General features: G+C 51.6%; 1 protein-coding gene across 3 annotated transcripts; it reads right to left on the bottom strand.

Annotated features, from left to right (window-relative positions):
- Positions 1-404: 404 nt before the first annotated feature.
- YTHDF1 (YTH N6-methyladenosine RNA binding protein F1) lies at positions 405-14597 on the bottom strand. 3 transcript variants are annotated; one of them, XM_058562309.1, is made up of 6 exons: positions 14358-14597; positions 14070-14094; positions 12935-13014; positions 4507-6027; positions 2063-2176; positions 680-709 (listed from the first exon to the last, which is right to left on the bottom strand). In XM_058562309.1, the coding sequence occupies exons 1-5, from the start codon at positions 14382-14384 to the stop codon at positions 2066-2068; spliced, it is 1764 nt and encodes a 587-aa protein (XP_058418292.1). In that variant the 5' UTR covers positions 14385-14597; the 3' UTR covers positions 680-709; positions 2063-2065. The 3 variants fall into 3 exon arrangements, with proteins under 3 accessions (XP_058418294.1, XP_058418292.1, XP_058418293.1); XM_058562311.1 differs by lacking the exon at positions 2063-2176 and having other exon boundaries at positions 405-709; positions 14358-14439; XM_058562310.1 differs by lacking the exon at positions 14070-14094.
- Positions 14598-14613: the final 16 nt, after the last annotated feature.

Genomic DNA, 14613 nt, shown 5'->3' with positions numbered 1-14613 from the left:
AGGAAACAGCATGTTTCCCAGATCTGGAAAACTAAAATTTGTCGTTCTGTCTAGTAGAAAAATCCAATGGACAGAGTAGCATTTTAGAAAACAGATAATAAAAATGGAGATTTAAAAAAACCAGTCAAACGAGGTGATCCTTAACCTGCTGATTCCAGCATTTGGAAGAGAAGCATTTTAAGAGAATATGGTCCATGACAAAACCACCCACAGTTTATGCTCGCCATAAAGCAACAGAGGGGTGAGAAATGAGCAGTCTCACATAAAGATGCTAAATGACTGTGAATATGAGACTAAGAACATAATTTCTACCAAAATAAAAAAAAAATTGGGGGATGATTACGTTTGTTTGGCTTTTTTTCTTTTTAAGGATACTTCTATTTCACATTAGGTCAGTCTGAGTGACAAGCTGACAAAACACTCCTTTATTAGTGAGTTCTGCAACACTATAATACATAGAAAAATACAACGAGTACAGATCCGTCTGGGCAGAAACGAACCACGGAGAAGATGACGACGCGCTCGCCAAGCCTGCGCAGGAGGACGGTGCGCAGGAGGTCGGGGCGCGGGAGAGCGGGGCACAGGAGGACAGCCGGGGCCACGCCAGGAGACAGCACCAAGCACACTGCTCTGAAACGGATTCTCAGTCAAACGCGAGAACAGGTAAGAAACCAGTTCATCCTTACTGTTTGTTCCGATTCTGCCGTTCCTGCAAAAAGAAGGAGAAAAAAAGCTTAATGCCTTGAGTGGACATGCCTCGCAGACAAATTCCCTCAAAGTGAGGTCTCAGGGGCCAGCCCGGTGGTGTGGTGGTGAAGCGCGTGTGCTCTGCTTTGGCGGCCCGGGGTTCACGGGTTTGGATCCCAGGCACAGACCTATGCACCACTTAAGCCATGCTGTGGCAGGCGCCCCACATATAAAACAGAGGAAGACGGGCACGGATGTTAGCTCAGGGCCAATCTTCTTCAGCAAAAAGAGGAGGATTGGCAACAGATGTTAGCTCAGGGCTACTCTTCCTCACACAAAAAAAGTGAGGTCCCAGGCCGCCCTGTGGGCTGCGGCCATAGATCTGGACCCCCGCTCCCCACTGGGACTGGCAACACCAGCACATAGTACTTCCCTCTGCCACGGCAGCTTCAGGGTCCTGGCCACACAGATGGGCCTCTGAAAACCAGCCACCCACGGTGTCCACCTGTTCTAGGCAAGGCTCCTCTGGCCAGATTTGTCTCCAACCATAAAGAGAACCATCTTGCTGTCAAGCCTGTGACTCACAGCTGAGTCTTTCCCCTAGTCTGCCTACCGGCTTCTCACTAGTCGAGTCAGAAGCCATCTCAGTCTTTCCTTACAACGCTGCAGCTAAATTCTGCTCGAGACACGGAAACGCCAGGCCCAGGAAGGAGCGCTCACCACACACTGAGTGCATGTCCCTGCATGCGCACCCTCACGTCACTGCATGAGTACCCCCAGCCTGCCCCTTTCTACCAAGACGAAGCTAGTAAAGGACACTGCTGTGCAGGGCTGGTCAATGGCACGATTCCCAAACAGACCAGATTAGTAGACATTTAAGGCATAACGTAACAAATTGAATCCCTCTCTTCTGCTAAAAATGGACTGAATGTGTCTTCAGGTTAACAAAACACACCAGTTCCCTCCCCCACGTCACCCAGGGCAGAAGCACCTTGAGTGCTTTTCAAGCTGGGCCCCTGTCCTGAGCCAGCTCCCAGGTATGTGGATTAACCGACAGCCACTACTCTGAGAATGAACATTTCCTCTCTACCCTGAACTCAAAAGCTGGAAAAATTAAGAACTCTGTATTATGCAGTCTCTTTAAAAAAATCACAGGTGCTGCTCCTCCCGGAGAGCAGATGCCAATCCCTCTTGAGTTCCACATGGCTGCTGCTGAAGCAACTCAGATGAGGACACCGGCTGGTGCCCTGGCTCCCTTCAGCCATTACATAAATAACTACAAGGTGCACTGCGTGCTCTTTAAAAAATACTATTAGTCCTAAAACTGTTAAATATCCTCTTCTCAAAAAACAAACTTAACAAAGGAAGTACGTACGGCTCACTCTTTAGAAGAACGCTCAACAGCAAATATTCCAGGAAAGACTAATTCTTCACATTCTGTCTTAACTCGGTTTTCTGCTGAGTCGCCGATGTCTGTGCAGAGAGGATGCTGGGCCGGGGCCAGGGCCGAACTGTTACAAGGAACTCCTCCACTTGACTCTCAGTGTCACTCAGAACCTGCACTATTTTAAGCACCCTAAGGAAAGACTGCTGCTAGATTAAAAGCCACACCCTTAAGGACCTGGTCTGACGCGGCTGCCATTAAGAGTTAGTGCCTCCCGAGGGAATCAGCATGTTTTCAAATCAACGGCTGAGGCGTAGGACAGTATGGCAATCCTGCAGAATGTCAGCTACATTTTACTTTCTAAACACTAACGTCTTTAAACACTGTGTGCATAGTCATTTGAAAACAGTGGAGTCCAACTCTAAAGGATAAACTAAAGGTGCGTGTGTTCCCAGATGTCCTGGGATAGTCTCCCGCGCAAACTCCTGGGCGGCCTCACCAGCAAGCTCAGAGTTTGCAGGAGTCCCTTGCTGACTTCAGCTCAGCACACTTCATTCGTAAGAACACACCAAACCCTCCCTGGAAATCCAGAGGAGAAATTATTAGAAACCCAGAGTCCCGGATTCCGACTCCTGAATGAACTGATAACCACGGAGACCAGAGTGCTCTGCCAGAAGGTACTGGGGACCAGGCTGAGAAACCCCTATACTCCTCTACACAGCCTAGTGGGCTCAAAACAGTTAACCAGAATGTTAACAAGTCCGGGTTCCTACCTGTCACCTTCAATAATAAGAATTAATGTAACACTGATACGTAAGGGCTTTTCAGCCTGGCTAACTCATGGTTTGGGAGAGTTACCAGAGTCTTTCCTGTGATGCTTCGCCTCACCTCCAGAGCATTCCTGGGGGAGAGGGTGGAGGACGGATGAGCAGTGCCCAAAGAAGCATCACAGGAAAGTGACAGAGGAGAACCCTGAACTGTTAATGTTCTGGGAGAACTCCAACTCTCTCTCAAGCTCCCTGGAGGAAGACCTCAAAGCCGAGAGCCCCACGGGTCTGACTGCAGGCAGATGCCCCGTGGACGCCGCCACCTGGAGACTTGCACTTCCTAACAGCCTGCCTGCTAACGCGGTCATCTAAGGATCTAGTTGCTACAATGGAAGTTGTAGGACAAGAGAATCTTAAAAACACCAACTGGTTTAGGAACAGAAATGTATCCCTAAGCTCATCACAACCTTCAGAACCCAGTGGGCTTAGGAAAAGACCCAAGTATTACAGTATTTAAGAGAAACTACACACACACAGCCAGCTGCCAGCTTCAAGTCAACTCAAGACCTCAAATTTCATGACCAATGATCTCTGTTCTAGCCCTGTAAATTCAGCAATTATTTTATTTTATACCTAAAAGAGCTAAAATATAGAATTTCAGTAACTGAAAATAAATGACAAACGCTTCTCTTTTCCGCACAACAGTAAGAGGGACCGTTTTCACAGTTTTGCAAACCCTGAGTTGTTAGTCTGTGTAACTTTCACAACTGCTCACAGTACTGTGCGTAAGTTACCTACATGCCCCATCTACATGACTTTCTGCTCATAATGCTTCAGGACATCTGAAGCTCACACATGGTAATGCTACTTATTTAATATGGAAGACTAAGAAAGGACTGAAAACCCATCATCAACTGACAATTCATGAAGGAAAGGACATTTTAACACCAAAAGAGAGGAGAAAATCTCAGGCTGAACTCTCTCAAAGCAGCTTTACAAAGTGTGTTATACTGTCCTTATTTTCCCATTTCTGGGCCACTTTATGGGCATCAGAGCCCCGTTCTCCTACAGAGCAGACAGATTCACTCCAGTCTCTGGCAGTTTCTCTGTAGTGTAACAGGAAATTAGGACTATCTCAGAGACCCAACTAAAGGTTTTCTCCATTGGTTCCACATGCTCATATTTACTGTTAAAAAAAAGTCTGCATTCCAAACCTCCCCACCAACCCCAGAGCTTCCCAACTGCTGAGGGCAGTGCCCTGGGACCCCCTGGTGAGTGGGCCCCCACAGCCCCCAGGCCCAGCCCCAGCCTCACTTGTCTCCCCCAGTGCTGTGGGACATTATTTCTAAATGTTTCTGACTTGACAAAGACCAGGAAGCACTGTTCTAGGAAAGACCATGATTCACGAAGAAAAAAGAGTAAATGACCCTCAAGTTCTCGATAACAGAATTTGTGCACTGTGGTCTCATTGTTATGTTTCCTGAAAATTGAAAAAGGATCACAAGTGGCGTACTGACGGCCACTGCAATGCCACCTCTGGTTACTCCCGGTGACCACACTTGGGGAAGCCCGGGGAATGCTGCCTGCATGCCCCCCTGCCCACGACCCCCAGACGGCGCCCCGGCCGACACCCCGTCTCAAGCAAGTGCCTGGGAAAAGCAGACTCACCTTGCGCACCACCTCCTCCTCCTCCTGGCGCTTCTCGTAGTGAGAAAAGTCGTCGAAGATGGAGGTCGTGTGCCTGTAGGAAGCGATGATTTTCAGCACTTGCTTTGCTTTTTCTAAGGGCACCTCCTGGGTGTCTCGGGAGTTTGTGACTGGCTTGTTGTCATTATTCTCCAGTCTGATGTGCCGCAGCTGGTTATTGGGCACATCCTTAACAAAAAGCCACTTCACGTCAAACTTGCCCTTCCACTTGTCCTGAGACCAGACCCCAGCACTCGTGCCATAGTCCACGGGCGACTTCATCTCGGCCACCCCGCAGAAGTGCCCACTCCCGTTGACGCTGAAGAGCAGGTAGACAGGCCCCTTGCTGCTCATGGAGCGGAAGGCGCTGTCCAGGCGCTTGTTGCCGTGCTCCGTGCTACACCAAATGGAGTACTTGATGGAGCGGTGGATGTCATCCTCGGAGTAGCTCTTTATTATGAACACACGTCCACTTTTAAGATTCCAATCAAACTCTTTAGGATTATAGCTGTGGGCAGCCTTCAGTTTTTCAAGGACGGGGTGGGATTCTACACTTGCGGCAGAATTTGGCTGGGTATTACCAGAACAGTTACTATCACCACCAGTCCCTCCGCTCTGCCCAAATGCCGCGTTTCTATTGCGAGGGGCGACCCAGCGGGTTTGGGGTGGCTGCTGAGGGCTCTGATACTGTGGCTGGGCCAAAGCGGGAGGCTGGGCAGGAAGAGGCTGCACAACCGGCTGGGGCTGTGGGGCCGCCTGGGGGGAGGGCGCCCGCTGAGGAGCTGGGGCCTTGGGCACGGGCCCTTTGTTATCCCACGTGCCAATGTCCATGTTATGCTTTATAGGCGGAGGGGGCAGCGTGCCCCCGATTACAGGTCCGCTCTTAGCTTTCATTTTCGGCTGTGGTTTTGCCGGCTTGCTGGCAATGGCAGCCCATGAGGTCGGCTTCGAAACTGGCATATTTATATTTGTCCCACCGCTGCCGGAAAGGACACCAGTCATGGCTACACTGCTGACGACCGACCCCACCGTTTTGACTGCAGAGGTGGTGACATCTCCGATCTTCAGGCCCACCATGCCCTGCTCCAGGCTGTTCATTCCAGGGGCCTTGTTGAGGGTATCACTGTGAAAGCCCGTCTGCCCATCCACGATCGTGCCACCCAGGGAGCTGGGTGGGTAGGTGTAGCTGCTCCCGTAGGCTGAACTCTGAGCCTGCTGCCCTTGAGACCCACTCGTCCCCCAGGCTGAGAAGGCAGGGTTTTCAGGGAAAAAATTAAACCTGTGCTGATAGATGTTGTTCCCCAGGCCCCCAGGCTGCCCAAAAACAGCATCGTGCATAAAATGATGGTCTCCATTACTGAGCTGTCCATAGGTGGTGAGGTATGGGATGGGAGGGTCCCCTCCAGTAGACCACGGCGCCTCATTGACGGAGTAAGGAAATCCGATGGATGGTGGGTAATAGCTGGACAGGTAGGGATCGGCCATGGAGGGGTAACTGTTACTCTGCGGAAACAAGCATGTGACCAGTTAAACAGCTTTCACGACACGAGGAGACACGGAAAACGACAACTACCTCCTGCTTAAGTGCAGGCTGATGGGAAACAAGACTTGTATAGCACTGGCCATCACTTCCATGAGGAAAGCTAAGATCGCTGGAACAGACTGGGAGAAGCTAATAACAAACACAACCCAGGTGGTCATCGCCAAATACAGAGCACATCTGCGATGGCCTGAACTCAGTGAAGTGACTGAGCGCGGTTACTCCAGACCTGGCAGGGTGGCAATCTGCTCAGCAATCCCTCCCACTTCCCCTTCAAGAAGCCATCCATTTAAAGGAACAAAATCTCTGACCCACTGGCAATCGTGCTCACAATGGACACTGACAGCACGGGCAGCACAGAAGAACCTGAGAACAGCTTTAAAGAGGCAGTATGCTATTGCTATTTCCAACAGCAAGCTGCGACATTCAGGGATACAGGGCATTTACCCCACAAACTGATTTCAAGCTGATTACTGGTGGGCGCCCCACCTCATCTGGAACCCCCTTTCCCACTCCTGACCCACAGGCCTCCACACCACCCGCCAAAGGGCACTTCAGAGGCCCCTTGCACACGCCTTTCTGAACAGCCCGCCCCCATCTCCAAGTGCAAAGGGGTCTTGCCACTCCACATCCCATGGTATCCTGGGCACAGCCAGGCTCTGGAATGCGCCTGGCAGCATGGAGGCCCTGGCTGGCTCCAGCTCCTTTGCCAAGAGTAAGCCTCCCACTCTGCTCTGGGCTGGAGAAGCCCTCACTTCAGCCTCCAACCTCACCTGGACTCCCTTAGTGAGAACACACCTGTCTGTGGCGGCCAGAACCTCAGAGAGGGGGTGTCAAGTGGCTGGACCCCGAGGCAGCAGGGCCTCATCTCAGGGGCCTCCAGAAAGCTGCCCAGGGCGGGGACCGAGACCCAAGGTCCGCAGTTCTGGGAAGGCGTCTCCTTGGAAAGAGACTCACCCGGGGGGTCTGGTCAGAACTGCTGCTGTCTGGGGTCACTTAAACCTGCTCCTGGGGAGTGTGAGCAGGAGGCAGGGTGCTGAGGAGCAGGAAGTGAGGGTGAGGAGGCTTCCACCCAGGGCAGCTTGTCTAAGAGTGGAAAGGCTGTGAAGGCAAACGAGAGTGGGGGCAAACGTCAAGCCCTCCACTCCGTGAGGCCGTCTTCTGATCTCTTAATGGTCCCTGTACCCTCCCCCCCGTCTCCCAAGCCACCAGGAAGTTCTGCATGGAGAGCACTGGCTACAGACCTCCTCTCCAGCCGCGGAGGGTGGCCGGTGTCCTGGGTGCAACCTCCAGTCTCAGTGCCCGAGAGGGGAGCTGAGCTGAGGCAGGCGGCAAGGGTTTGGAATACCAGACGGCAAAGCTGCTCTGCTTCACTGGAATGAGACGGGCACTAACTCCCCAGACCCCCTAGAAACCCTGTGGAGAACAGGCCAGTCCCTCAGCACATCCCAGCCCTACACATGACCATGGGGGCCGGGGGGACCCAGCCACCTGCTTGCCAGTTTCCACGGCCCCCTCCTGCCTCCCTGTCCCATCCTAGGATTCTTGAGGCTTCAGGAATCCGACTTTCTTCCTGGTGGCTGCTCCAATTCACAGCAGACTATTACAGAATTGCCTTTTAAAATGCAATAACTTTCCCCGTATCAAAAATCCTTGAGATTCTCACGGGATTAAAAAAAAAAAAAAAAAAAAAAGACGACAAATGGGTACCATCGATGTTCTCTAAGCATGGAAATAGACTGAGCTACCCTCCCTTGAAAAGATTCCAGTGATTCTGGCCCCTTTATTATAACCTCTCCCTCAATTTGCCTCCGCCCAACCTGAGCCTCAAGGCAGCCTCTCCAGCGGGCCAGAGACGGGAAGGAGGGCTAACCATCTGGGAGGTTTGGGCAGAGGACTTGCTCTGCTCTGCAAGAGGCAGCCCCAGGGGTAAGCCTCGGACCTCGGTGCCCCATGGAAGGTTCAATAGGACAATGGGGATGGTCCTTCCAAAGGGAGATCCGCCCTCCTCCCGTCAGCTGGGCACACTCTTTCCTTGCCAGGGCTGCGTTCACATCAACATATGCTTCCTCACCCTTGAGCTGGGCACTTGGGAGAAGAGAAGACCTAAGTGGTTGTGTGGCATTCCAACCACGTGGTCACAAAACCAGCCAGAGCAAGGGGAGTGCAGCCACAGAGCGCTGTGTTCTACACAAGACCCCCGAGGCCAGCACCGCACTTCTGATTGACACTTGAGCCTTAACCATAACAGGACAGAATTCAGGACATGAGACGACATACATTACATTAACTGTTTAATGTCCCTCAAAATCCATCTCAAGTTTACTGTCAGATGGACAAACGTAGCATCCCAGTCACACCGACCACTCTGCAGACAGGCGGTTCTCAGCTGCTTCCAGCCAGGACTGCCTGGGAGAAACACAGGGCAACTCAGCCAGTATCATCTGAATCTTCATCCCCAGTCACAGGGGTAAGACCAAGGCAGGGAGGCATGCAGGGGAGACCTGGGCAGGCTGCCTGGCGGTGGCAACCCTGGGAAGTTCTCAACCCTCTGCTCCTGTGATTTGTCAATGCAGGCAGGTCACTGTGAGGTGAGCACCAGGAAAGCTGCAGCTTACTGAAATATCGTACAACTATCTGGACCACAGATCTTTCTTAAAAACCTAAATTCATACGAGAAAAGGAACAAAGACTCCTCACTTCAAGTTCCCAGATGAAGAAACTGCAGTTTAATAACAGCTTCCTGAGAAGTGGCTGCAGGGGCACCAGGTCCCACCTCACACTGCCACTCTCAGGGTCCCCCAAGCACAGGGCTCAGGGCAACCGGAGGTGCCGACTGTCAACACGGGAGAGCAGGGCTCTAAAGCAGCCCTGCCCAGCTGCTGCCCACGCTGTCTGTCCTCACCGGCAGCACAGCAGGGTGACCTCGAGGGTGGGGAGCCTAATTTCCATTTTTACCCTGATCTTACTGGCAGCCTATTTCCTACATCAAAACTCTGAAAGTTAAGCAGCAAATTAACTTGCACAGCTCTTTGAAAGAAGGCATTTCGTACAGTAAGAAACCCCAGAGACATGATGCCCCCGCAGCCGGGCTGCAGTCTGCACCTCACTCCCCCTCTCCTCGCCTTGAGGGAAGCAGTTCTGGTCAGCCTGTGGGTCACAGCCTGTAGTACGCGGGGGACTGTTGGGCCTGAACATGTAGTGAAACTAAAACTAAACTGACCTCAAATGTGAACCGCAGTGCAACCCCCACCAACTGAAAACGCAGAGCTCGGGCTGCTCGCGAAGCACGGAGCCTCCCAGAACCTTCGCCCCCTTCGCCCCGGGCACGGTGGGGCACAACTCGGGGTGCTCACCAGGAACTGCTCCCCAGACAAGATGCACTGCAATCCAGACACTCCCCAGTGTGGCTCGTGTGACACCAAACAAGTGCCCTACTGAGTCAACTGTGCTCCAGGTCACGACTATGAAAGTTTATTTACCAGAGAAATGGACGCACAAACCCAAGTAATGAACACGAATTCCGAGCTCTCTCTCAGCATGTTAACTGGGCAGTGAACGGAGCAGCACAGTATGAACCCTCTTAAGGACAAGGCAGGTAAACCACCTCCCTGACGAACGCTCTCCCAGGCGAGCCTGCTCACTACAGCCTGCAGTACAACCGAGGGCCTCGGAGAAGGCAGGCTGACAGCTCTTCAAGGCAAAATGAGCCCAGTGAGGCTGGAAAGACACCCCAAACGCTGGACTCTCGGGTGACTAAGCTGAAAACGATCAACACAGTGAGCACTGCAAACAAAATCAACGTCAAATGTGGAGTGACCATCATCCTAGGTCATTTTCTTTGAAAAACCAAAGAGTAAAACACAATAAAGTCATAATCTATTTTAGAATTAAGAGCTTTCCATACTAAAATTTAACCACATTAAAAAAAAGAAACTCTCGAGCCGGCCCCGTGGCTTAGTGGTTAAGTGCGCGCGCTCCGCTGCTGGCGGCCTGGGTTCGGATCCTGGGCGTGCACCGACGCACCGCTTCTCCAGCCATGCTGAGGCCGCGTCCCACATACAGCAACTAGAAGGATGTGCAACTATGACATACAACTATCTACTAGGGCTTTGGGGGAAAAATAAATAAAAGTATTAAAAAAAAAAAAAAGAAACTCTCATTCTGAATGATCAGAACCATTTATTTTAAAGTTGAAATGTTTGCTTCCTATATCCATTTTTCCCAAAAGGAAAGAATCTGAAATTACTCAAATGCTTTAAGTTTCACAAACAATAAAGTGACTCAGCCACTAAAGTGAGTGGCCAAGAGGAAGGATGGGAGAGAGAAACAGAAAGGACCCTTCAAAAGCCCAAGGCAAACAGAACACTTTCAGAGATGTTGAGAAGCATTTACTTAAAAAGGAAAAAAAAACCTTCAATAAATTATGTAGAAAGAAAAGTGTCAGGGGCAATTATGAAAACAGTGACAAAGTGACACAGACTCCTGGGAAACCAGCTCTGAGCCCAGGCCCACCCCACCGTTCCTGGGAGAAGCCCTGGGGGATGCAGAGGTGGCTTCACATGCTCAAGGCTGCAGTTTCAGCCCCTCAGCTGGTGAGGTCATATGCAAGACGCAGTTTCTGACAGCCACAGAATTTCTGCTGTTGTTTCGTGCCTCGAGGCGCGTACTTGTGAGCAACCTGAGGACAAGAAGTATGTTAAGATTCCACTTGGTCCTGCTAGCTGCATTTCATCCCTTCTGAGTGGGCACCATTGCTGTGTTTTAAGGATGCCCATAGGGGCCAGCCCGGTGGCATAGCAGTTAAGTGCGTGCGCTCCACTGCAGCGGCCCGGAGTTCAGATCCCACGCACACGCCGACGCACTGCTTGTCAAGCCACGCCGTGGCGGCATCCCATATAAAGCGGAGGAAGTTGGGCACGGATGTTAGCCCAAGGCCGATCTTCCTCACAAAAAAAAAAAAAAAAAAAAAAGGATGCCCATAGCCTTCAGATGCAACTGCAAGAAGCCTATGCCAGGCCAATGCCTACGTGACCAAGCACTCCTCGCTGACCCCTTGCTTGGCCTGGGGCCCACCAGGACTGCCCAGCACAGCAATAAGTCAAGTGCCAAGTTTCTCCGAGGCTCTTTGCATGGAACAGACACCCTGACAAGGCATTGATTTAGCCTGGCTTTGTGCTGCTCTGTGAAAAACCACCCCAAACGTGACAGAAACCCTGCAAGACAGCTGAGTGCAATTTTCAAGACGAGCTTGCCTTTAAACTGAAACACTTCTCGAGGCCAGACAGAAGCTCCTTGCAAAGAGAGGGAAGAGGTACAAATTTCAACTTAACCACATAAGACAACATTTGAGAGATGGCATACAAGGTATCAAAGAGATGTCACGCAAAAGCCCACGACATCCTACACTCGTAAAACACACCCCCCCAGCCCATCAAGTGGGCTGCTAGATGTTAGTTAGCTCAGGGCCAGTCTTCCTCAGCAAAAAATAAAAAAAAAGAGGATTGCCATGGATGTTAGCTCAGGGCTGATCTTCCTCACACACAGAAAAAGAAAATCATCTACTCCATTTTTAAAGAAATCCTCCCAAGTGATACAAAAGCTCCTACTTTCTGAAAGTATATTTCAAGTGTAGTGAAGCAAATTCTCCCTTTTTTGTTTAAAATCCAATACACAATACTGCTATAGTATTCAAGTCATGTAAGAAAAAATAAGATTGTCAAAAAAATAAGTCCATTTAACTCCCTGCCACTACCTCTGGCCGGAAGCCCATCACTGAGGCCAGGTCAGTTCTACTCTGCAGCACCCCGTCCTGCCCAGAGGGGCAGATGCTCAGGAACTTTCAGCTGCTGACTTGCCGAGAGCAACAGGAAGGAGGAGGACAGAAAGGTTCTAAGAACTTCTAAGATGCTTTAGAGAAGGACAGATTAGCAAAAAAAAGAGGCAGATTAGCTTTATTCCACCACAGGGAAGATGCAAAGCCTGGTTTTATTCTGAAGCAAACATGCACAGTGCATTTTAAAAGTGGTAGATATTATGCTTAAACCTGAACTTCTACTAGCCTAGTGGTTTTAACCAGGGCAATTTAGCCCCCCAGGAGACATTTGCCGAGACATTTTTGGTTGTCACGGGGTGTGGGGGGGGGCAGTTACTAATGGCATCTAGCGGATGAAGGCCAGGGAAGCTGCTAAACATCCTACAATGCACTGGACAGCCACCAAAACAAAGAATGCTTCAGTCCCAAATGTCCATAATACCAAGGCTGAGAAACCCTGAAATACCTAAGAAAACGGGGCAGCTACAACGGCCGTGTATCAAGTACCATCCTCCCAACAATTCTATGAAGAGTTACCACTATCTGTTTTATATAAAAGGAAACAGAAGCACTGAGAGAGCCAGCCAGCTGAGACCGTGTCACACAGTAGTGGTGGAGTTAAGACTCGAACCCAAGGCCAGAGCCAAGCTCCGGAGTCCAGCTCTCAGCTGCTCTTCCAGACCACAATTCCAATCGTTCAGAGCTAAAAATAACTCAGTGGACAGTCTTTGGGAACTAAGGGCACGGCCACTCCACCAAAGGCAGCGCATCACTGACCCCCCAATGCTGAGGCCAACTAGAATTCACCTGCATGCCAGCTCTGGGGTTGGGGGCGGGGGGGTCATCTCCTCTAGAGGAAAACCCAGCTTCACTGCACTCACGCCCCACGGTTAACACGAGGTTAATCTTCACAGCAAGTCTTTGTTAGCACTTTCTACTATTTCTAGTGCTTTATAGAGTGCCTCTTTGTCAGTTAGCATAATAAGGTCAGAAATATGGCAGCAGAGGTGTATTACAAAACTAATGTAAAAACACACGTTAGAAAATGAACTCACCTGATTTGACTGTCCAGAAAGGTAGGGCTCAAAGTCATTGTCATGAACCGTGTCCTTCTGATGCAAAGAACCATTTTGTGCTAGAACAAGAAGTTACAAAATATTATCTTTGAATTTTAAAAAATTACTTTTAAGCATGGAAATTAAAGATAGTAAAGTCTATGTCCATCAATTTCTAGGAGAAAACGCTTTTATTTAAAAATGGACACAATCAGTATAGAACTGATATTTACACAACTAATTTTAACGGCGATGCAGAACCTTCAATAATTTAGGTTAAGTTTTTGATGAAGACTTAATCATAACTTGGTAAATGTCGACAAAATAAAAGTACAAACAAAACAATGAAAAGAACTTGTAACTGGGTTTTGGTCAAGATGCTGTGGTCTGGGAAGACCTGTGCCTGCCAAACAGAGGGTGGCACTCCCAAAGCCAAACTGCACATGTCGGGGAGAGGGGACCGGGAAGCTCAGCGCAGTGTTGCAGAAAGTGAAGGACATTCTGAGCTCACTATCATCTGGCTGTCCACTTATCTTCCACTGTTACAACGCTCAGCCAGAAAGGGAGGGGAAAGGCAAACACAGTGCTGAGCCTTCTCCAATCTTAAAACACGATGAAGCATATTTGGTTACACCCAAGTAACACACACGGGTTCAAGACAGTCTTCCCAGTACATATGAAGTGTCCCTTAACGGGTTCTCACAAGAGTGCGTTTTTGGAGTTTACCCCAAACCAGAATATCATAAGAGACCATAAGAGAAAGACAACACGGCTGTAACTTCTGGGGTGTGGAGCCAGCTCGCAGGGCCAGCCCCGCACACCTGTGGGCGCACAGGCCGGTCGCCAGCCCGAGCCTCCTTCCCTTCCCCGGGCAAATCAACCACCCCGCGGCAGGAGGAAGGATGCAATTTCTCTAACCGCCCATTCATTCCCTACTTCTTGAAAACTCCCTGTTTCCGACCCGTCAAATCTCCCCGAATATCACAACCTCGTCTCATCTCCCAGGCGCCGAGGGAGGAAGTCTCCGGCTCTAGACGCCGCTTCCTAGACCTTTCCTCCCCGCCCAGGGTCCGCCGTCCCCGGCTCCTGCTTCCGCCTCCACGCCGGGGCCTGCGCGACGTCCCCCTTTGCTCACCTTTATTATCCTGTCCTTTTGTTCTCTGCACCGCCGCGGGCCGGGACGTGCGAGCAGACAAACCCGGGGAGAGGGAGGCACAAAGTTATCCACCGGGACCCCTCCCGGGCGGGCGGGGTCGGCGCGGTCACACGCGACCCCGGCCCGGCCCCGTGACCCCGGCCCCCGACCCCGTGACCCCGGCCCCCGACCCCGTGACCCCGGCCCCGCGACCCCCGGCCCTCGACACCATGAGCCCGGCCCCGCGACCCCGGCCCCCCAGCCCCACGACCCCGGCCCGCCCCCTACCTGGGGGTCCACGCTGGTGGCCGACATGCTTCATGAACAGCCCAGCGCGGCGCGGCGCGGGGCCGGGGCGCCCGCCGGCTCGGGCCTCCCCGCGGCCAGGCCTGTCACCGCGCTCTCGCGGCCCCGGGCCCGCCGCCTCCTCCCCGGGCGCCGGCCGGGCGGCGGCGGCGGCTGCTGGGCACGCGGGCCGCTCGCGGGCGCGGCGCGGGGGCAGAGCCGGGACGGGACGCACTGACGGGGCGCCGACTCCAATGGC

This window comes from Diceros bicornis, chromosome 19, assembly GCF_020826845.1.
Source record: "Diceros bicornis minor isolate mBicDic1 chromosome 19, mDicBic1.mat.cur, whole genome shotgun sequence".
Taxonomy (NCBI): Eukaryota; Metazoa; Chordata; class Mammalia; order Perissodactyla; family Rhinocerotidae; genus Diceros; species Diceros bicornis.
The sequence above is the reverse complement of the archived record's forward strand: the minus strand, read 5'-3'. Positions and strand labels throughout refer to the sequence as shown.